The 22,884-nt window shown below is 38.0% G+C and overlaps 1 protein-coding gene across 2 annotated transcripts; it reads right to left on the bottom strand.

Annotated features, from left to right (window-relative positions):
- Window positions 1-415: 415 nt before the first annotated feature.
- LOC134826706 (RNA-binding protein Musashi homolog 2-like) lies at window positions 416-21,338 on the bottom strand. 2 transcript variants are annotated; one of them, XM_063839197.1, is made up of 9 exons: window positions 20,834-21,338; window positions 12,907-13,029; window positions 8,668-8,752; window positions 4,763-4,804; window positions 4,421-4,645; window positions 4,071-4,290; window positions 3,693-3,896; window positions 3,327-3,487; window positions 416-3,138 (listed from the first exon to the last, which is right to left on the bottom strand). In XM_063839197.1, the coding sequence occupies exons 1-9, from the start codon at window positions 20,890-20,892 to the stop codon at window positions 3,082-3,084; spliced, it is 1,176 nt and encodes a 391-aa protein (XP_063695267.1). In that variant the 5' UTR covers window positions 20,893-21,338; the 3' UTR covers window positions 416-3,081. The 2 variants fall into 2 exon arrangements, with proteins under 2 accessions (XP_063695267.1, XP_063695266.1); XM_063839196.1 differs by having other exon boundaries at window positions 3,693-3,914; window positions 20,834-20,959.
- Between the last annotated feature and the right edge of the window lie 1,546 nt (window positions 21,339-22,884).

Raw genomic sequence — 22,884 nt, 5'->3', positions numbered from 1 at the left:
GCGCGTCTTGGTAGGTTATAAACCTACAAACCACTCACCAATGTAAACCACTCGTCAATGCAAATGCGAGAAGCTCGAAAAGAGCGTATTGCCATTGGGATTGGCGTGCCAGGTAATCATTACTGGGCCGCGCTCAACCTGTCATTCCGCCTAATCTCTATTCTACATGTTCAATGTTTATGAACATGATAGCCTGAGGTCCCCAGGTAAGGTAATCAGCGACCCATCAGCTATTTGAGCACCAATTCGTTTAATATGTGAAATAATTATTGGTTATATTTATAATGTATAAGCAATAAGTGGAACATGTTTTCTGGGTGTCATATTGCATATAATAACAACTATAAATTTCTTTTCAGCTAACGGTTGCAGAGTTTCGGAGTAATGAACTGTTTATAATAAATAAAAAACAGGATTCAGTTTTTGTAAGGCGTTGATTTTCACAATACTGTTATACTGCATATCACGTGACAACATTGCAAACTATATTAACTGACTCGTGATACAATCCGCAATAAAGACCTAGAAATTTTAGATTTAAGCACATGTTTCATTATCATGATGAGCCCGCTAGCTCCCAAAAATTTTTTAATTAAGGTAATTCAATTCATACTACTTAAAGTTACTGTATAAAAGCTTTAAACATTTTTCACAAATCGTAACTTAATCGAAACTTATCGGTAACACATAATCGTAACTTGAAACTCAATAAATCTGTAAAAAATCAAATCATATTCGAAGCGTATATTTTTCTTCAAAGTAACCACATATTTAGTGTATTAATGCACTTAAATTTGCAGAATACCATTAACAAACAGCAGGAGAAAAGAACCGATATCTGTAGCATTGCCTCGTTAATATTGTCAATACCAAGAGGACGTGACAGCTCAATATGAATCATGCAATTGTAAGACGAAAGTTACGAACTGCAAGCTCATAAAATAGTAATCGGAACCAAATACTTGCAAGTAATGTGACATTTTGACACTGAAAGATGATTGTTTGTTGGCAGCTGCAAGTTCTATAAAGTTGCCGTCTTCGTGGAATATAATGCACGTGATATGGATTACCATCTTTCAGTGTCGGTAAATTTTATTATAACGCTATTGCTAAAGGAATGGAGGCTTCGTCTCGAATGTGGTTTTAAACCATTCTGACGTAAATTCATCATCACAGAGTATCCCAAATCGATGAACTAGCACCCAAAGTTGTTTAGATTAGATAACTTAGCAGTAAAGTATTTTTATGCCACGAATCAACCGATTGTGGCCATATTCATCAGTGTTAAATTGAGTCGAATGATGCAGGATGACTATCACAGACAGTTTATAACTGACTACATTATTTGTCTTACCTGTTGTTTGGGATACCCTGATCGATGATGACAAGGACTTACAAGAAACCGTACTGAGAACGGCTGGCAACTATCTTAGTACAAAACAGTTTTACAAATATAATACTTCAACCACAAAGTATTCGTTGGTGAATCCCAAAAAATAAAAGAACCTTGCAACATGTTTCGCTTAAAGGCGGCTGACAATATAGCACAATCTCGGGGGGACCACTAGGATGGAAACGTGAAATAACACGAATTTATTTTATGTAAACTGGTACAAATTAAAAGGAGACTAAATCGTCAGCCGCGATAAACAAAAATTTATACTCTAACGTCTATACGCTACATACTAATTCTAATACCAATACACTACTACAATATAACTTCTAAACTTTCTAAATTCTTAAATTCTATAACTCCAAGTTCTTGATCATGTTATAAACTTTGTACAACACACAGCTCATATTATTATTTTAAGTGTTATTAATTATAATTTCTACCACACATTTCTGTACCTATTATACACATTAAATACCCAAGGATTATCCACGGTATGCATAACAACATCGTATTTAACTCTGTACCGTAACTTCGTGAGAGACTAGGTTTGTAACAGAAGAAAACAGGGCACTGGCCAGACATAATGGTATCTATATACGGGTTCATATACGTAATCGTTAGCGCCACTTAACTTTCAATGGGCTGGAATAAGTGGCGCTCTGGGTTTCTTATTTATGACTATCGAGCTTCGATAAAAACATGTTATAAAAACTTAACCAAATTCACAAAAAATATACACAAACGGCACATTTTCTAAGTTCTAAACAAACACGGAAACCCAAAATAGCTGAAATTCTTAAACGGAAACCCTTCTTAAATCGGCACATACCAAGGAGCTAAATAACTTACTATAGCTTTTATATCAGTCATCAATATAATAAATACTCATGCTCTGTCATAAAATAATAATGTGTTACCATGGCAATGGCAGATTGTGACTAGGTCACATACTCTGGGTTGCCATGGTAACAAACACACTATAATACTATGGAGCAAACTTTCTAGAACTCTAAATTTGGGTCTTGTAACCTGAACAAATACAAGTGTACCGAGGTTAGAGGTATAATGTACCTCAAAAGGCTGGAATTCAAGGAATTTATCTCAAGGTGAACGGGATAATCAGACCAACACTTTTTGGAGCTGTATTCTACAATTTTACATTACTGAATTTTGCAATTTGCTTCGATTAAAAGATCTCTAGTTTAGGAAATAGGATCTTTTGTAGGATGGATTATATGTTTTAACAATAAAGATGTTGGCAGCAGAATATATCTACCTCGGTACCAAAATCAATGGGGGTAATATGTTACAAAGCTCAACAAATACATATTGAATTTATTAAATATCGTAAAGTTTTAGGTGTGTATATTAGATCAAATCCAAACGTAGCCAGTAACGTTTATAATATATCACAATCACAATATCAGACAAAGTATGAAGTGCAGTCACGTGACACTACACTTCATGACGTCATCACACTCTATGACGTAATCAGACCGAATCTCAATGTCTCGTGACAGCGGGGAAGCCTCACTCAGACCGATAACCCCAGAGTTTCGGATAGTAAAGCCTCAGATTAAAAGTTGTAGTCCCTCGGGCACTACCCCGGGGAAATTTGAGTAGCACGTGGCATCCACGAGACAACCACGTGACTCACCCGTGACGGCTATCACGTGTTCAAGCTATCAAAACTGTCGTTGTGCCTGAGAGTAGCTAGGATTGACAGTGCTTCCATATGCTCCCTGAAACGAATGTCGGATTATAATTTCTCTAGCTGTAAACAATGCAATCGATCATAGAACATCTTTCAATCCCTAAGATCTGAACACTACATCATATATACGCTAACACCAATGCGAATTCAACTTTCAATCTCTACCACAAAATAAGTATATAACTAAATAAATGAAGGTAAAGTAAAAAAACTTACGGATGAGCTGACAGTAAGAGAATTGTAGCTTGGCATGGTGAGTCCAGCAGCGTTGCTGGTCAAGTTGTCAGGACCATTGAGTTGTTGTGCCCTGTAGTGTTGAGGGTTGCTGGGAGAGGGGGACGCACTGAACGGAGAGTACATCGGACTTGCAAAGTGGGCTGAAATTATCTTACTGTTAGTTTGTGTCATGTGATATATAATATCTTAGTAGGTGTAGTTATGTAGTATCAAGAGGACAGGATTAATGTCGATGTAGTGATGTACAGAGTGTAAACACGATAAAATTTACTTGTTCAGTTAAACGTTCAGGTATGTTCAAAAAGTAAACATAGCACAATTATCAATACTGAGAAACACACTCACTGTAGCCCTCAGGATAGGCCTCACCACCAGGCTGAGCTCCTGCAGCAGGAACAGTAGGTGAAGAAGACAGCTCCCGACCACGACCTGGCAGTCCTGTAGCTGGCATGGCGGTCATAGCCAGCTGATTGTAATCAGTCAGGTAAGAGGACGTGATGGCACGGCGGTCTACAGCGTAATTTGGGGGTAGTGCTCCATATGCAGGACCTACGAAGGCAGGGGCATCTGAAATATAGCTTCGCTAATCCCCAAAAGCATGCAAAGACACAAAAACATGCTGAAATCATGTACAGAAAAACACCCCAATTATAAAAGTGCAATAGTAGTTTTCTCTGTGGAACGAACGTTTCTAAAATTATCACATTAAGACAAGCAACTAACCGTAACCATGGTAATAAGCTCTGGTTCTGGGAGGAGTGGGAGAGACAAATCTAGTTCTAGCAGTTGGGGTGAACTGAGGCTGGAAGTAGCCGATAACAGGGTTGTAGTCAGCCCTACTGTAGACATAGCCAGGTCGAGTGATGACTCCGCGACCCAGGTAAATTCCACGACCTTGTGGAGGGAACATCACCTCCTTCGGTTGCGCTTTCTTACATTCAACCTGATGATAAGTTTAAGATTAATTTACAAATTGGTGAGAAATATCGTTATTTTGAGTATTGGAGAACGTCTTACAAGTTTGTGTTTTTAAACATCAGTTGATTTGATAAAAATAAATGTGAACGTCGTACCCTTTTGCTGTTTATGATGTGATATCGTTCATCACAACACTTATCAACACTATCTTCTTCGTCGAAAGTAACAAAACCGAATCCCCTACACCTAGTGGTAATCTTATCGAACATAATCGTAACTTCTGTCACATCCCCGAACTTTTCAAAGTATTCTTTAAGGTCTCCCTCCGATGTTCCATGCTGGATTCCACCGACAAATACTTTCTTCGTTTTGGTAACGAACTGAAACGAAAAAATAACTTATCATTTTTAGTTGATCATCAAGTAAATTTGGTTTAAAATTTATGAAATCGCTGAAAAATTAAAATCGACATCCGAAACAGTTTCAGATTAACTTACCTTGGAGTTAGGAACTTTAGGGAATGCTTTCTTGGGGTCAATCTGAAAAAATGTTGATGTTATGTTCATGTAGATAAATACCTTCATGGTGATTCATTAAATCAGGGTTAGAATTTAGGGTTTATATCGATTTAGCTGGCAGAACCACATTTTCCTGAGTGCGCGTTATGTACTCGCGTGCAAAGTTTTCTGTGCTGGCACACTGAGTGCTTAAATTTTAGAGTCACGGTATATTATTTCGTTTCGCGCGCGACTGACAGCACTGTGAAAGGTGTCTCTGATGACAATTATAGCATGTGCCCTAAACTCGCTCGCGCCTATAAACTTATTAACGGTTTTATCTTCTACAAATTCGATCACGAATCAACCAGTCAAAACATACTTTCGATTGAGTTAACTGTACCGCTTACCAGACTCACAAATATATTAACCGAATTTAACAGAAGTGACACGTAACCAGCTTCATACAGCCTTAATTGATTGTTAATAACCTGTTATTATATCACAGTCCAGGATAACTTCACACAAGAAAACATGGCCTGATTACTCTTACAAATTGGCTAATTACACGCCTTCAGATGTACTGAAAAAACAGCGACATATCCGAATGTGCGTACAAGAGCATGGTAACATTTTAAACGGAAATTATTATTGAATATTAATTTGTCCTCCTCCTAAGTGGTGAACATCACTTCTGTAATGGTCCATTTATAGAAACAGTCTGTCTCTAAGTAGAGAGAGAGAGAGAGAGCATAAAGCCATAACGGGCAGTACTACGGGTTCAAGCCATGAATTGTTGTAGTGGTTGCCAGGGTTAACGTTAACAAAATACTTCAGCCTACGTAAATCCTAAAGAGCGCGTGGGTCTAATTCAGGGGTAATCGAATGACATGAGATCATGTTTACAATTTGATTACCTTCATTCAATACCCACACACGCACACAGGCCAAGGGGTCCTTACTCCAGCACGGCCCAAGACAGCACAGTCCATACTTTATACTGGCTTCTGCTTTTAGGATAATCGGAGGGTATGACAGATTGGTGTTGGTGTTTTGTACCCACGTTTGGAATATTACATCTATTACATTATGAATTTTATAACAAGGCCATTTATCACGTAATTAAAGTGTAAAAACAATATGGTCATTATTTTTAATTTGATGTTATTTCGACAGTCGAAACATCTGAACAAAATGCAATAGGCTAAATTCCCCAGAGTTAATAAGTATACCTTATGGTTGCTGTAATGCTGTGGGCTGTAAACATTCCCTTATATTATAAAGGCTTCAATGACTGTTGAGAGAGAGTGATCCAGTATTTTGTAGCTAGTCGCCATGGCAACTCATCGTATTGGAACATGGTGACTAACACGCATTACTACCATCAATACCATGTAAGTGGAATCTCTGACAAGCTTTACCCTGCTCCAGTTCCCTTCTAATGCATTTCAATCCTTGCTAAAATTGGGATATTGTCCCCCTAATTACATGTTGCCAGCCTCCCAAATATCCTAACTACCTCCACGTAACATGTTTTACTAATGGGTTGAGAAACTAAAAGGAGTGTCTCCATTTCACGTCAGCGCTGTTATAGACAGTAAGTCCAGTCACATGACACGGTCACGTGATATTGTTTATAGTGAAAGTGCACACTAATGACACACCACCACACATTGTTTGCACATCTTAACACGATCCTCAGGTTACATACGTAAGGGTGTATTGTTCTCCCTGGATATTATAGCTGTTAGCACACAGGGACAATGTTAACTTAGCCCCCTCCTTAGCTAAACTCTTCAGCTTACGTGGCAACCACCACTCATAGCACGCCCTCCTGTATCCACACAATACACAGCACTTTAGTTTTTACATGTCACAATAGGTACCTTCTATTTCACTTTAGAGAACAACTGTGCAGCTGCACAGAGATATTGTTCATTTTCTTATAAGTGGGCGGGGCGGGGTTGAAAAGATGAGACTATTATTAGTGCGTGATGGTGCAGTAAATTTCTCTAACTCATTGTTTCTTCGATTTCATTGAAATTGTTGAAAATTCATAAAATTCTAAAGTTCTTTATAATATAAAAATGTGTCTTCGTCGCCTTTCAAGATAAAGAAAGAGTTTCAATCATCATCTCCTGCACGCCATTTAAAGATTTTCGAAGTGCAAGTTTTACCATCATTGAGCAAGCCTGAGTAAAAGTTGTGCAATTAAATGCTTGTTATGTTTTTCTCAATACAGCAATGTAACGTGTAATGAAGCTAATCTTTTTCACTTGTCACGTGCACTTTATGTATAAGTAGAAATAAGGCTCCATAACCACAACTATCACACACTCACACGTACTACACAGTCACTGTCACAGGTCGTATCAAATGTGTACGTGTTTACGGAGATCTATAAAAATATTAATATTTTGTAGTGACTAGTGGTAACGGACCAGCATTATTCGGAACTCTGGATCATTCCATGGAACTCTGGATCATTCCGATTCTATTCCCAAGATGGGCAAAAGCTCCCTAAATCAGTTAAACGGTTATTGTGCGGACATATTATAGCTCCAGATCTTCCAGAAGCAGGTATTTATACTACAAGTGTTGAAACCACAAATTTCACAACAATTGTAGCTGTTCGTATATGATCCACGTCCTTTCGAGCAACAATGTGCTGTGCACCATCTACATGAGGTACACGTAGATAGATAGTGTGTATCAGTGTGTATCAGTGTAGTATACCACCACTCTAATGACAGTAATAACTTTGCGGAGGAGTAAACCAGCGCGTGTACACACTACCATTGTAACTAAGGTATGAAGTGCGTTTTATAGAGCGCACTCAGTGCACATCCAATCTAGGGGATCAATTAATATTCTCTTAAATGTAATTTCAAAGTGGACCGGCTCAGTCCACCACACCATCACGGCGTTCCACTAATGTAATTCCAGGTTAATTTACAGGGGAACGTACATAAAGCACATTATTATTATGCTAGGATAAGACTATTTGAGATCCTTGTTTTCATGGGTATCAGTGTGGTGAAAAGGTTTATAATGGGGGGGGGGGGGGGGGGGGGGGGGGCACTCTGTATGTACTTAGTATTTGTAGCTAGGTTTACTATTGTACTCATCTCCAGTATGTAACTGTACGTGTGCAGCGAGAACCAGCTACTCATAACCCAGCCCCGTCTATAATAACTTTGCAGAGTAGCAGGAGCCGAGACACTGTGCCGAGAGCGCTGTTTTATTAGTTTTACTCCCATTATCATTCATAGCTGTGTGTGTGTACCTTGTGTGTAGTGTGTAGGTGGCACTTAGTAGGAATGTGTGGAATGTAAACTGTTAGGTATCTTGGAGCACACACTTGCGACACCAGGAGACTTGAGACTCTTTTGTCTTTTTAGCAACAATTATAAAGGATTAAAACACCCAACCTTATCATCTTTTTAAACGTGTACAAAATTAGTCACAAAATTAAGTTTCACTTCACAACTAAAGCACGCAAAAAGATTTAGCTTTATTTATCGAACAGTATTTCCTAACCCCATAAAAATACTCAAACCTACCTTACTATTTAATGGTACGCGACTACTTTTATTAAATATAATTTATGGTAAGGTAGGCGCATGTAGAGGAAGTAGTATTTGAATATTATATATTTGTAGATTATTCAAAATTCAAATCTCTGTGTGTAGACTGTGGGAAGTGTTCGTTTTAAATCCATGTCTCGAGAAAGAGAGGTTTCGTAATCAAAATTATAAAATAACGGTGTTTGGTTTTGTGGCTAGAGGGTTGTACTGCTTCCAAAGTTCCAAGATTAGTGGAGATTAATTTTTTCATGGAATCTGCATATTTTCGGGGAATATATTTTTCTTAGAATACCCATTTACTTTTGACTTTCGACTCACCTTTTTTCCGTCCAGTATGTGGGGTTCTTGAGCCACTGCCTTGTCACTGTCCTCCAAGTTAACAAACGTTATGAAACCGAACCCTCTGAAAATAAAGATTTTGTCAAAAATTTTCCTTCCAATTCCACGTAGTATAGAGGAAGATCTAGCGAATATTTATATTTTATATAGAGGAAGAGTCTGGGCCCACTCTGAACACGCTCTTCATTGTTGAGCAACACTTTAAATGCATTTCTCTCTTACACGGCTGACTTGATGAGGTTGCAGCTTTATAGGCATTATTATATCATTTTATTTCTCTATCATCCAATGTTGAACGAGAGCAGCTGTTGCGAAATTAGATTACCGTTTTATATTGAAGGTGTCATTAAAATAGCTCCTACACATGCACTGGTCGTGCAACTGTGTACACAAAAAATGTTATCTCAAAAATATTCATACTCTCCAATCCTGGTTGAAAACCACGTTAAATAATACTTTCATCAGAATTTTCTCGGGGATATTAACAGAAAATTTCATTAATATGGGACTCGTTTGCGAATCAAAAGTTTCCCATCGACAGAGATTAGGGTGTCAGGTTTTGGAAAATGACGAATACAAAATTGTTGGAGAACTGGTGATATATATAGTCTGGTTGCTAGGATACAAGATTGGGAGTAGATCTAATTTATATGGTTTTATGTACACTACTGAGTACTGAGAGATAGTACAGACAGATCCGTCTGAAAAAATCGATCTGCCGACACACAAAGCTTACAAAGGATTTTTGACGTTTTTGAGTCCTAATAGATGTCCTTTATGGCTGACCAACTTTTCCAAACTTTTCCACGTGTCTTAAGGCCACTTTTTGCCACTTTACCACTTTTTACCACCTTTCTTGTTTGTCGAATATCTTTAGTTGTGAACATCGTAAAAGGTTGCGGATCAATCGAGTGTGTTCATATTACCATGAAGAAAAACTTTTGTTCTAACAATTTTTACGTCAGATAATCATTTAATTGGATAATTATCAATTAGCTAATTAGCAAAATTCTACAAAATTTTTATTGGCTCAAAATGATCGGAATAGCTCAAAACACGGAGAAAAGTAGTTTTTAGAAAAACTTTGAAAATTTTTCACTTACATTTTTTTTCGAGACTTGGAAAAATTTCGAAAATTCAAAAAAAAAATTTCCGCCAAAAGTGATCAAATCGCATGAAACGCGGAGAAAAATGCTTTTCAAAAAAAATTAGTGAATTTTTCGTTTCAAGAATACTTAAATCCCCAATATTTGTAGTTGGAGTTCAGTAAATCGCGGCAGATTTTAGTAATCAGGAATTACTAAGTGGAAAGGTATGAAACTGAAAAACGTTAACCATACGATAAAAGAGTTTCATAACTAATTACAATACAGCCTTATCGATTTTCACAGAAACTGCACCAATGGCACAGTCAAGATCGAAAGACGAAACGATAGCCTGCTGTACTATCATTTTATTGATTTCAATGATGAATCAGTGGGGTTAAGATAATCACATTTGTAATAAATAAAACCTCTCTGTACCGTCAATTGTGCTAATCTAAACCGGCCTACCTGGATTACCAGACCTCTTCTTTTCCTCAACAATCAAACCAAGTTGTTCATATAGTATTTGGTGGGCGATGTAAGTACTTATCGAGCTGTATTCAATCACAATACGACACAATACGTGTATATTATATGGCTCTTAATGAGGTTTATGAAACGCTTAATACCGTGAGAAACCCGGTATAGAGACGTTTTACAGTTTATCACGAAAACGTATACTTGGCCTCATCGCTCATTTACAGTTCGAAGAAGGCAAGAACAGACCAGGGAAACTAAGGAACAGCCAGATCCAGGAAGCAAGTGTAAATACACCTTCCAACATCAACTGTGACTTGTTTTGTATTGTACTGCATACCGCTTCATTTGCTATGCGGTATAAAATCACCCCCATATGTCAGGGTCGGCTAAAAGTAAAATCAACAAGGGTAACATACGGGCAAGGATAAGATTTAGATACGAGCGTCGGGCAAGGGTAGTAAAGAACCGGTAATAATTCATTCAGTAAAATGTTCCACGAGAGTCAGGATATTTTGGAAATTGCTAATAGAGACAGATCCTGATCAGGAAGGATTGTTAATGTTATTGAGGATGTTGATTTAAAATCCGGACGTTGTGAAGTAAAAATACAGGTTCTTCCCGCAGGATATTCGGGGCCCATGATGATCAGCTCGGGATTAATGTGGGACAGATCGAAGAGCATTGAAAAGAGCGAGTTGACATTTTAAGCTTTCTGGTCTTTTCTTGCCTTCTTTGAGCTGTCAAAGAGTCATGAGGCCAAGTAGACGTTTTCGTGATAAACTGTAAAACCTCTCCATACCGGGCCTCTCACGGGAGAAACGAGAAGTGTACGGTATTGAACGTTTCATATACCTCATTAAGGGCCATAATATAATATACACGTATTGCATTGTGTCGTATTGTGATTGAATACAGCTCGATATGTACTTACATCGCCCACCAAATGCGATATGAACAACTTGGCTTGATTGTTGAGGAAAAGAAGAGGTCTGGTAATACAAAACAAGTCACAGTAGATGTTGGAAGGTGTATTTACACTTGCTTCCTGGATATGGCTATTCCTTAGTTTCCCTGGTCTGTTCTTGCCTTCTTCGAACTGTAAATGAGCCATGAGGCCAAGTATACGTTTTCGTGATAAACTGTAAAACGTCTCTATACCGGGTTTCTCACGGTATTAAGCGTTTCATAAACCTCATTAAGAGCCATATAATATACACGTATTGTGTCGTATTGTGATTGAATACAGCTCGATAAGTACTTACATCGCCCACCAAATACTATATGAACAACTTGGTTTGATTGTTGAGGAAAAGAAGAGGTCTGGTAATCCAGGTAGGCCGGTTTAGATTAGCACAATTGACGGTACAGAGAGGTTTTATTTATTACAAATGTGATTATCTTAACCCCACTGATTCATCATTGAAATCAATAAAATGATAGTACAGCAGGCTATCGTTTCGTCTTTCGATCTTGACTGTGCCATTGGTGCAGTTTCTGTGAAAATCGATAAGGCTGTATTGTAATTAGTTATGAAACTCTTTTATCGTATGGTTAACGTTTTTCAGTTTCATACCTTTCCACTTAGTAATTCCTGATTACTAAAATCTGCCGCGATTTACTGAACTCCAACTACAAATATTGGGGATTTAAGTATTCTTGAAACGAAAAATTCACTAATTTTTTTTGAAAAGCATTTTTCTCCGCGTTTTATGCGATTTGATCACTTTTGGCGGAAATTTTTTTTTTGAATTTTCGAAATTTTTCCAAGTCTCGAAAAAAAATGTAAGTGAAAAATTTTCAAAGTTTTTCTAAAAACTACTTTTCTCCGTGTTTTGAGCTATTCCGATCATTTTGAGCCAATAAAAATTTTGTAGAATTTTGCTAATTAGCTAATTGATAATTATCCAATTAAATGATTATCTGACGTAAAAATTGTTAGAACAAAAGTTTTTCTTCATGGTAATATGAACACACTCGATTGATCCGCAACCTTTTACGATGTTCACAACTAAAGATATTCGACAAACAAGAAAGGTGGTAAAAAGTGGTAAAGTGGCAAAAAGTGGCCTTAAGACACGTGGAAAAGTTTGGAAAAGTTGGTCAGCCATAAAGGACATCTATTAGGACTCAAAAACGTCAAAAATCCTTTGTAAGCTTTGTGTGTCGGCAGATCGATTTTTTCAGACGGATCTGTCTGTACTAAGATGTAAGGGTTAAGTACAAGAAAGTAGTGCCATGGTTTCACCTCAATATTTCAATATTGTATGGGGTTTAATTTGTTACTTACAAGCAAGTTTATCGTAAGAATATTTCGGAAACCGTTTAACTTTTGGGTTATATTAATGAAATTTGTCAAGCTGAGAGTTATGTCACGAATACTCATAAATTTAAAAACAGTTATGTAAGTGTAAATATGGGTGTTGATATATCTAAATTTATGTGATAGTATGGTGCCGGTAAAACCTTGCAAATATCACAAGTTAAGTGGGGACTAGGTATTTCTGGTCTACGGTCAGGAATGTTCGAATATTAATTTCAGATGTTTTGCAGTTTTTGCAAAAATTCGATTAATAACACTATAATGTCTGTATAGAACTTAAATTGATCGTTTTATAAATACTTTATAAACGGTTTATAAACAGTAATTACACACCTCGACCTCCGAGTGATGGGATCACACATAATAAAACATTCCTTTAGTTCACCAAACTTCTGAAAGTAGTTTTTCAGACTGTCTGGGGTCGTCTGCCAACTCAGCCCTCCAACGAATAACTTCCTGAAAATTAGATAACCGTTAATTGAGTAGTTTTTTAATAAGATGACTAATAAATTTATTCCAGAATCCTTTTTGTTCGCGAATATTATGGATCACCCTGGATCGGTGTTTACATGATTAGATTTATCTATTAACTTTCTGGTGACGTCAGACAAAAATTAGGATTTTATTACTTTTCCCGGTATTTTCAACCTCCGTATGTTTACACTTGATGTAGCAAATATTTGTAAGGTATGTGAGCGATGTGAACTATGTTAACTTTAAGTCAGATCCCGTACTGAGGGTGTTTGTATCCAGTACCACCGTTATCAAGACAAAGAGTTGATCTGATAAATCTTAACTGTCAACTCTAGAACCAACATATTTCTACCGGGACAGCTAAGTTGCGGTATTTAACCCTATTATACGTACAATACTTCACATAGACCCTATACTAACTTTTAACTTACTGGATCAATTTGACGAGCCAGAAAATTCTAGATTTGTACGAACTTTAACCTGGGTTGAAGTTTCACATTATTTCTCTTTGCAGCTCCAGCAAGAGGAGGAGGAGAAGAACAAGAGAATTCCCAGAGAATTACCTGGCTTAATTTTACACTAATTACATCAGCTAATTGTACTTAATCATACTTAAAACTGGTAGTAAAGTTAGTCTTGTAGTGTTCAGAAGTTTAAAAATAGTCGTTTAGAAGCTGAGGAGTACGGTCCAAGCTAAACGTAATGGGTGGCGTCTCTAGTGGTCATTGGTAGACCCAGACCAGGTCTATATTTCCATCTTATTAAAATGTACAATATCTTATTTATCTTATCTTATCTTACAAAGTCTTTAGCAGTACCCATACCAGGTCTATATTGCCATCTTAGCATCTTATTAAAATGTACAATATCTTATTAAGTCTTTACCAGTGTACTATATAGAATAACGCACGTACATATAATATGATAAAGTAAAGACGTAGCAGCACTAGACTTACATTAAAAACACGGCGAAGTGGCTGCTTGATAACAAGCAAGCAAGATTTTCTAGCGGTCATTTTTAATAGCATAACATAAAGATTTTTCTATTCTTTTCCTTTAAAATACGATTGATTTGTCTCAGAAAAGACAAGGCGTGCCTTGTATTTTTAAAGCTGTGAGATTTACTACTGTCGACCACGCGACACACCAGCTACATGTACGATCTTTAAAACAATAATTCGTATAATCTGTGAAGTTTTCACTTTCAATGAGGAGCAATATTTATAATCACATAGATTTTCAGACTGTTGCAGATTCGACGCTATGATTGACAAGATAATTGTGATATGCCATATGATATTGCGAGATTAGAGGATGATATTGAATTAATGGTTGTAAAAACTAGTCCCTTTGAGGGCCAGGTGGTTGCAGTTTTATGTTGAAACTCTACCTTCATAAACAAAACACTACGCCACATCACCATATGATGACCTAATTAGTAGGCGGTATAGCACAGCGCCGCAATAAACCCCCACCTTACTGAACAACCCCCCAAAAAGAGGGGAGATATATTGGCAATAAAGGGGATGGCAGGAGTGTGGATGGAAGTGTAATTGTGGGATACAATGACAGACGGCCGGTGTTACTGTTAGGTAGGTAGGAGTGTGTGCTGTAGAGTGTAGACGGGGTGAGAGGGACCAGGTGGCGGTGATGTGGGGAGGGAGGCTGCGTGTCTTACTGAGAGAGGCTGCTGCTGCTGCTGGCCTCCCCACACCGCCTCCCCACACCGCCATTACATCAGGTTACAACTCTACACCAGCTAGCTAGCTCCGGGACAAGTGTTATATAGTATATACTGCTGCTGCTAAACGTTAAGTTAAATATATTATCTCTGAGAATATTGTGTATTATGTAATACAATGGGATCTGTGTGTAGACTCTGGAGAGGTGTTTGTTGTAAATTAATCCCTGTCTCTCTTGAGAGCGAGAGAGAGGTTTTGTAATTATAAAGTAACGGATTTTGGTTTTGTCTCTCTTGAGAGGGAGATGGAGGTTTTGTAATTATAAAGTAACGGTTTTTGGTTTTGTGGAGGGGGTTGTGCTGTGTGGTAAAGCTAGTGGAGATTAATTTCTTGGTCTGCAGACTGCAATATTTCTTAGAAACCCCTCGGGTTGGGCCATTTTAGGAAGAAGCACATGTTTAATATTGATCCAATCCGTTGTAACATTCAGCGAAAGTGCCCACACTTTCGATAGAAAAACAACTTGTGGCCTAATGAGGTTAAATTCTGCGGGTGGGACATGTGAGGTCTACCCTGCTACTCTCCTCTACATACTATATACCCACTAACCAATGACTTGCAGTATTCCGGGAAGGCTAACTTTTACCAGTTCAAATTACAGGTAATATCAATGATAGGATTCACGCTGGCCGTACTCCCTCGGGAATACAGATTAGTGTCCGGTATTCAGAGGACGTCAACTTAACAGGTTTCTCCAAAAAAAAAAGTCAGCTGTTACATAACTTGACACGTGGTGTAGTTGTTGTCAGACGACAGTTCTGTAGCTGTAGCATGTGGAGCTGGAACATTGTGAGAAGGAGCAGTGATAACTAGTGGTGGTGAACTATATGAATAAACTATTGTCAGTAGAAGAGTGTGTGTAGCTACTCAACTCTGAAGTGTTACTATTACTCTGAAACTCTCTCTCTCTCTCTCTCTCTGTTTAGGTCAGGGGCACAGTGCACATCTACTTATAGTAGACACGTCTAGTTAGGGAACAGTAGATTGGTCTAGCTAATACGTCTAGATGGCACGTATTTTGCAACTGATGTAACATAATGACACGTATTTTATTACTAACGTTACATAATGATATCCACATAATCCCATCAGACAGTTTGACTAGCAGAAATATTATAAGAGTAAGTTTAATTCTTCAATATTCTGTTTGATGATTATCGTAAAGTGAATCTTATGCAACCATCAACTGTTGCTGAGTATCAATCAATGATCTCTTGTGTTCAAAATTCCAGAACCTTTTTCTGATCAGACTCGAGTAAGGACGAGATAGTGCACTGGATAACAGAATACCATTCATTCCTCGTTTGGATCATCCTCCTAGAATCAGTATAAGCCACAGGTGTGCGATGTGGAAGCTAGCTGGCTAGCTGGCTAGACCGAGTGTAAAGCTGGCTCCACCAATAAGAGAGCGCAGAGGTAGGAATGTGAGCCTCACGAGGAGCAGGCCTCATTGAGGCAGTGTACACCACGCCTCACACTTTCACAGTGTGTGTGTGTGTGCTCTGAGTGTACAATAACTAATGATATTCAGAATAACTAGTCTAGGTACGTAAACATTGTTGTGGGATTTCGGTGAGGTTTTTCTAAAATCTCAAGTTGCGAGCATGTCTGCACTATCTTTACCATCTCTCTCTATTTTACAGGAGAAATGAGAAATAAACAGCTGACATGTTCAATACACTTTTCAGGATAATGCATCATCAGTTAAAAATTGCGACATTTTGCTTTAACAAACGTGTACACACGCAACCAGGCAGGTAGCAGGTTAATACACGGCGTTTCTTACAATAATAACATTAGCTTGCAGCTGAACACCAACTATCTCTCTCTCTCTCTCTCTCTGTACATGAAAAACACAAACATTGGCTTCCTCTATCCGATAACTAGCGTAAGTGTGTCAGTATTACACTGTGTCAGTACTGGGTAAGACGGTAAGTGTGTCAGTATTACACTGTGTCAGTACTGCGTAAGACGGTAAGTGTGTCAGTATTACAGTTGTATCTCTCCTTGTACAAACAAAGCAAACAATGAGACGCGCTCTAACTGTTCCGCTCAACATTCCACCTATCTAGCTAGCTATTCCACGTACACTATATATATCTGGCTTGCGTATCTGATAATAGTAGGAGATAGTAGGAGATAAACTACCTATTACCAACAGATATATTATGGGATAAAGGGTAGTTAGGTGTGTGTGAAATAAATAACCCGTTGTAAGGGATATTACTTTTACCACAGACAAGCCTTAAAAAGGGCACGTGCCACGTTTTCAGGCTAATATTAATATGGATAAACCGCTTTAACGGGCTGAATATTGGAAAATGAGGCTCACTTAAAACCTGGAAACCACAGACCAATGTCTTTCTCTTTCTGAGATACCCAAGTACGGTACACAGAGATATTGGTTTGTGGTTCACACTGGAGACTACAGGTGCATGTCGTTAATACGTTATTACGTTATATTATGTGCTATGTAGGCCAGTAAAACAGTTATTATCTGCACATCTGTGTGCAAGATATAACTCTCAATTTAGTGAGGTACTTTTGTCAGTCTTATCACTGCTGAGATGGAAAACGTGAGGTGGAGACAGAGAGAGGGAGAGAGAGAGAGAGAGAGAGAGAGAGAGAGAGAGAGAGAGAGAGAGAGAGAGAGAGAGAGAGAGAGAGAGAGAGAGAGAGAGAGAGAGAGGAGAGAGAGAGAGAGAGAGAGAGAGAGAGAGAGAGAGAGAGAGAGAGAGAGAGAGAGGGAGAGGTGGTGGTGGACGGTGGTTACTGGTTATTATTGTGATCTAATCCTGGTGTAAGCGGTAGGAGATAGTCTCGGTGGCTACGTGATTAATGAACATATATGATTTTAATACTACATTCCCTTTTATACCTCCACTGAAATGGTAATTCTATTCAATACAGAGTGTCCGAGTGTCAGATTTCCGTTCAGAGGGATTAAACAATCCGAGGAATTCCCTTCAGTCTGGAATCGATCACGAAATCTTGTATATTGACAGGTCGTATCTACGTTACCTATGTACAAATATCGTCGTGATTATAATTTATCATCAAATAAACAATGAAGGCTCGCAGCTTATAAATAAATGACCAAACACGTACAAATTACCTCTGTTTTTCACTTCAAGTTATATTTTGCCCGTTGTGGTCACCACAACAGTAAAAATTAAAAATAGAACTTTAAGTATTTGAGTATCTCACTCAAATAAGTTATAATTTCTATTTTCTGATGCTGTACAGTTCTAAACTTTAGGCTTGTTTTGACTGATGTGTTCAACATCACAGAATGACATTTACCCACCAGTGGATGGAAATTAAAATGACAGAACCCAATCAGTCAGACATTATATCAGTAATAACAATACTGGAATAATAATAACGACAGTGGTTGCCCAGAGCAACAACAGTGGGGAATATAATTGAGTACAGAGTGCTGACAATATTCGCGCAGGACTCACACACATTACACAGCTAAAACACTACAGTTCACAGAATAAGGGGAGTGTCGGTGAAGATGTCATGTATCTAATAGCTGGCATGACAGGTGCATTATTTTGAGAGCACAGTCAGTGGTCACGTGTGGTGTCCGTGTACAGAGAGAGAGAGAGAGAGAGAGAGAAGAGAGAGAGAGGAGAGAGAGAGAGAGAGAGAGAGAGAGAGAGAGAGAGAGAGAGAGAGAGAGAGAGAGAGAGAGAGAGAGAGAGAGAGAGAGAGAGAGAGAGAGAGAGAGAGAGAGAGAGAGAGAGAGAGAGAGAGAGAGAGAGAGAGAGAGAGAGAGAGAGAGAGAGAGAGAGAGAGAGAGAGAGAGAGAGAGAGAGAGAGAGAGAGAGAGAGAGAGGAGAGCAGGGCTGGAATGTGTTTTAATAATTGAAAGTAGTACTGCTAGGTAATTAGCTTTCAAGTCGGGTCTAGCTGCACACTGCTGCACACTGTGTTTACTGTACTTACTATCTGAACTACATCTCTCTGGCACACGAGTAACCTTCTTAAAATCTAGAGTAGTTGTATCTATATAGAAATGTAGACTGTGTGTATGTGTACTTATTTAGGCTGGGGAGAGTATGCTTTTTGGGTATTTCATGGTCGAATAAATTGGACTTGTCTACCGGCAGCATTATTCATGAGGGGAAGGTATAATCGAGGCAAGTTATATTTGCAGCACTCTCTCTCTCTCTCTCCCCCCTCTCTCTAGAGTAATTATATGCAGACACGAGCACAGTCCTAGTTCCTGGATCAGGCCTAAGAGGGCCTCTTTATCTCCCACTCGCTTCGTTCCCTCTCACTTTACTTACACTCTCCCTGATAAGCGCGTGTATTGAGTACACACGTGGCTGCACTCTCTGCTGCACAGGGCACTCTCTGCTGCACAGGGCACTCTCTGCTGCACAGGGCAATAGAGGTAACTTATGAGTATGAGTCAATAACGAGAGCAGAGATGTTAGACTTGGAATATAGCTTAGCGTAGTCTATAAGTCTATAATAACGGTAGGTAAAGGCTACACGTCTATAGCATGAACATGTTAAGGTCAATAGCCATAACCATTGCAATAACTAGCTGTTTACATTCAATAACTCGCGCTATATTTATAATACAGCGCAACAGTCGATTAATTCTGCTTGACAATACAGTAAATAATCACTGGCCTTTCTGTTGCTCTATTATGTGCTGTCCAGTAAAACTCTCTCTAAAGTTAATTTAAGCCATGGCCAGGACATTGTCTGCACACCTACACTTTAACCTAAGCCTATTGATTTAAGAATGGAACGTGTGATAAAGGAAAGCATTGTCAGAACTTTCCCTTTGTTGTTTTTTTCCATCTAAAGCACACTCTCATAACAATAACTGGAATTGTGTAAGGACAGGCTGGACACTTATAGGACTAACGAACCCTTAACGGATAATTCATTTATTATCGCGGAAAGATTTCCAAGAGCAGATCGGAATTAGAACTATAGTTCTAATCGAAACACTAACTCAGTTAACATTCTTCAGCAAGATCCCTAGCTCTTAACAAGTTTACAGTTTCTGAGTTACTTGAATTATTGGATGCGGAAGAGAATGTTTTCTCCGGTCTCTGGATTTGGGTGGATGTGGAGCTGCCAAGAAAGAGAAAAACGTACGTGTGCTTTTCCTGTTGAAGCTCTCTCTAAATTATTTTTAACAAAGCTAGGGTTTCCTCCCTTTACCCGGACAAAGGTAAATAAAACGTTTGTCAATGAATGTTTTCCCTGGTGAGGATAACCTTTGTTATTTTATAGCCCTGTGATTTGCTTGCCTGAGCCAAAAACAAATAGCTCTGAGGCCGGGCGGAGCAAGGTCGTATCGTGTGTTACCCACAGATCGCATACGTGCCAGATATTACATGTATCGTACGTGGTCGAATTATGATGTAATTCTATTTATAGCTTTTTAAATGTTCTGAGAAATTGTGTTTAGTAAACTGAATACGTACATCGTAACTATGGTGATATGTACTGTATGGATTTTGATTTTGAGGTATTGTCAAGCAATAAGCATTCTTCTTAATCAATAATTTGTACAATATAGGATGACTTGATCGAAGGAATTTACTTTTGACAGGCGGGTTTATAATATTATCATATTTTTGGGGAGCATGGCCAAGATCTAATGATATAACATTTACAATTACATCAGCATTCCTAAGTATGACATGACTCCAGACACTGCTCTGTAATCCAATTTGTACCATATTTTGCAGAGGAATTTCCAAATGAAATGAACATTCATTAAAGCAAAGTGCAGCCTCCAGAAGATTTGGAACAGGTATATTTGTGTTCTTAACCGCCAAGTTTAATTAGTTTACAGCATGTTCTACCTTACATGAATAATTTACTATCCCAACGAAGAGCTAATTTAACCATGCGTTTCTAAGGATTCAGATGTAAACAACAATTAGATTACCGGATGGGATGGGAGTCATTACTTCTCCAGTAACGCAGACAAAATGGCCACGTAATTATCAAATTACCTGATTAACCACCGAATAGAATATTAATTAACTTGAAATTTAACTCACCCTGGATCAGTACAAGCTTCAGAAGCGCAGACCCCGTTGGGTGTGGTAGAATCTCCCATAGTAGAATAAGAAAAGTGCTAACAGTACCTAACAACTAACTATTACCTCCCCCATCAACTACCTACTGCAAGATAACAAATCATGGTATGACATTTCCGCACAGAATATTAATTATGATAAATATAAAAATAAATGCAATGAGACTGGAAACAAGAGTCGGCACTCTGGAAGCTCTCGCATAAAATTTGAAATGAAGAAAAACAACCTGACAATTTAATGTCAAAATTAAGAGATCTCAAGAAATCATTACACTGCTTTGCTTTTAAATGCCTAATGGTTTCAATTGCAGTGAACCAGATGCCGATTAAGGCAGTATACATGTCGAAAAGAACGAACAGATATCATAACAGTCGAAACTGGTGAACACAGAAGTGAGATGAGATGGAGAGACACGAATTAGATCGGCAGCCAGAAAGAAAAGTTGCTTGACAACTATTATTATTTTAGCGAAAACTATCACATTGAGCACACCTCTACGCTTCTCTGAACGATGACATCACGTTAGAAATTTATGCGGAGGCAAATTAGTTAGACTTAAACTTGGAGATGCTTGTAGTTTGCGCGCCGCTAGCGAAAATTTAAATTTTACGCACCATCATATTTAATTGAACCGGTCAACATCTAATCAGTAAAAATATCAACACACATTTTACTTTTTATCTATAGCGTTATCAACACAACTTTTATTTTTGTACGTGTTTTTATTACTCAATATTTATAATTTGTATCGATTTTAGCATTCAACATTTAAATGATATATTATATATACATAATGATTTTTTTTGCTTTTATTAAAGGACTTATTTTTCCATTTAAAACAAAATTAAACTAACATTAATAAGTAATAAATACAATATGTGAATGAATGAAACCTAATTTTAGATTAAGGTACAGTCCATATCACATATTAATAATAAATTGGCCAGGCACAGTGATGAGTGACGCGCGCAATCCAAATAATACAGGCGCCGCGCATTGACTATTAACCCACTTGTATATTTTGTAATAACTTTGAATCGAGCGCTCAATTTGAGATCTCAAAATTGAAGCGTTCACAGCACTGTCCATTTAATTGTTCGATGATCGCAATGTCGTTTACTTGTAATTTTCTGTGTCATATTTAAATTGTATATAACACATTTTAGATATAAGCATGCTTACAAACAACCCATTCGATACTTTGTTATCATGTCACAAGTTGGATTCCCCTCTCCCGAGCTTAGACCTCAGCCATGTCTGCTTAGCCTTTTAATTCATTCACAAAGGATGGGCGAACTGCTAAGTACATTTATCACATCCTTGTAACAAACATCTGGAAACTTGAATCATTTCAATCAGGGAATCGATACGATAATTTGGCCCCGCTGACCCCGCTTTGCAGGGTGCACCATCTTATGGGGGCATCAAATCGTCGTTTGAATGTGGGACAATTTTGAAAAACTTAACTGAGGTACTAGCAAACTGCACGTTTTGCTCTAAAAACACACTTTTTAAAGGTTTTATTGGCGTATCCTCTAAAATCTCCTAATTTGTTCAATTTTAGGGTGGGGCACCAATAGGGGGGTGCTTTCAGCTTTTTCGGTGAGGGGGGGGGGGGTGCCAACAGGAAACGTTACGCCACTGCTAATGACTAGATACATTTATAAATAGATCGTATAAATAAGAATTTATTTATTTCTTGTTTTCGTTCTACATAGTACTATACAGTATACAAGAAGTCGTTAATTTCTGACCAGACTTCAGCTTTTGTTGATTGAGCCCAAACCATTGAGAATAAGAGCTAACATAATGAAAAAGAAATTGTATTTTAACCTAGGGAGAGCTCACAATTAAAGTAACTGAAATGAGATGGAAAGAAAGGGAAAGACCTTTGCTTTCATGCACTGAATTTATTGAATAGCCATTATATTATAACATGTACATGTCTACATTAATTTCAGCCTGATACTCCCATTTCCTCTTATCCTTTCTTTGGGACATATGTGTATGTA

The sequence above is a fragment of the Bolinopsis microptera genome, chromosome 2 (genome assembly GCF_026151205.1).
Source record: "Bolinopsis microptera isolate Bmic1 chromosome 2, MBARI_Bmic_1.0, whole genome shotgun sequence".
NCBI lineage: Eukaryota > Metazoa > Ctenophora > Tentaculata > Lobata > Bolinopsidae > Bolinopsis > Bolinopsis microptera.
This window is presented reverse-complemented; position numbering and strand designations above follow the sequence as displayed.

What these genes read in the sequence shown, in the direction of transcription:
- LOC134826706 (XM_063839196.1), bottom strand. Translation starts at nt 20,892, where the DNA reads ATGGGAGATTCTACCACACCCAACGGGGTCTGCGCTTCTGAAGCTTGT. An exon ending in CTAAAGTTCCTAACTCCAAG is followed by an intron (nt 4,646 to 4,762) that starts GTAAGTTAATCT and finishes TTTTCGTTTCAG; the next exon opens with TTCGTTACCAAAACGAAGAA. An exon ending in GGCCTATCCTGAGGGCTACA is followed by an intron (nt 3,488 to 3,692) that starts GTGAGTGTGTTT and finishes AGATAATTTCAG; the next exon opens with CCCACTTTGCAAGTCCGATG.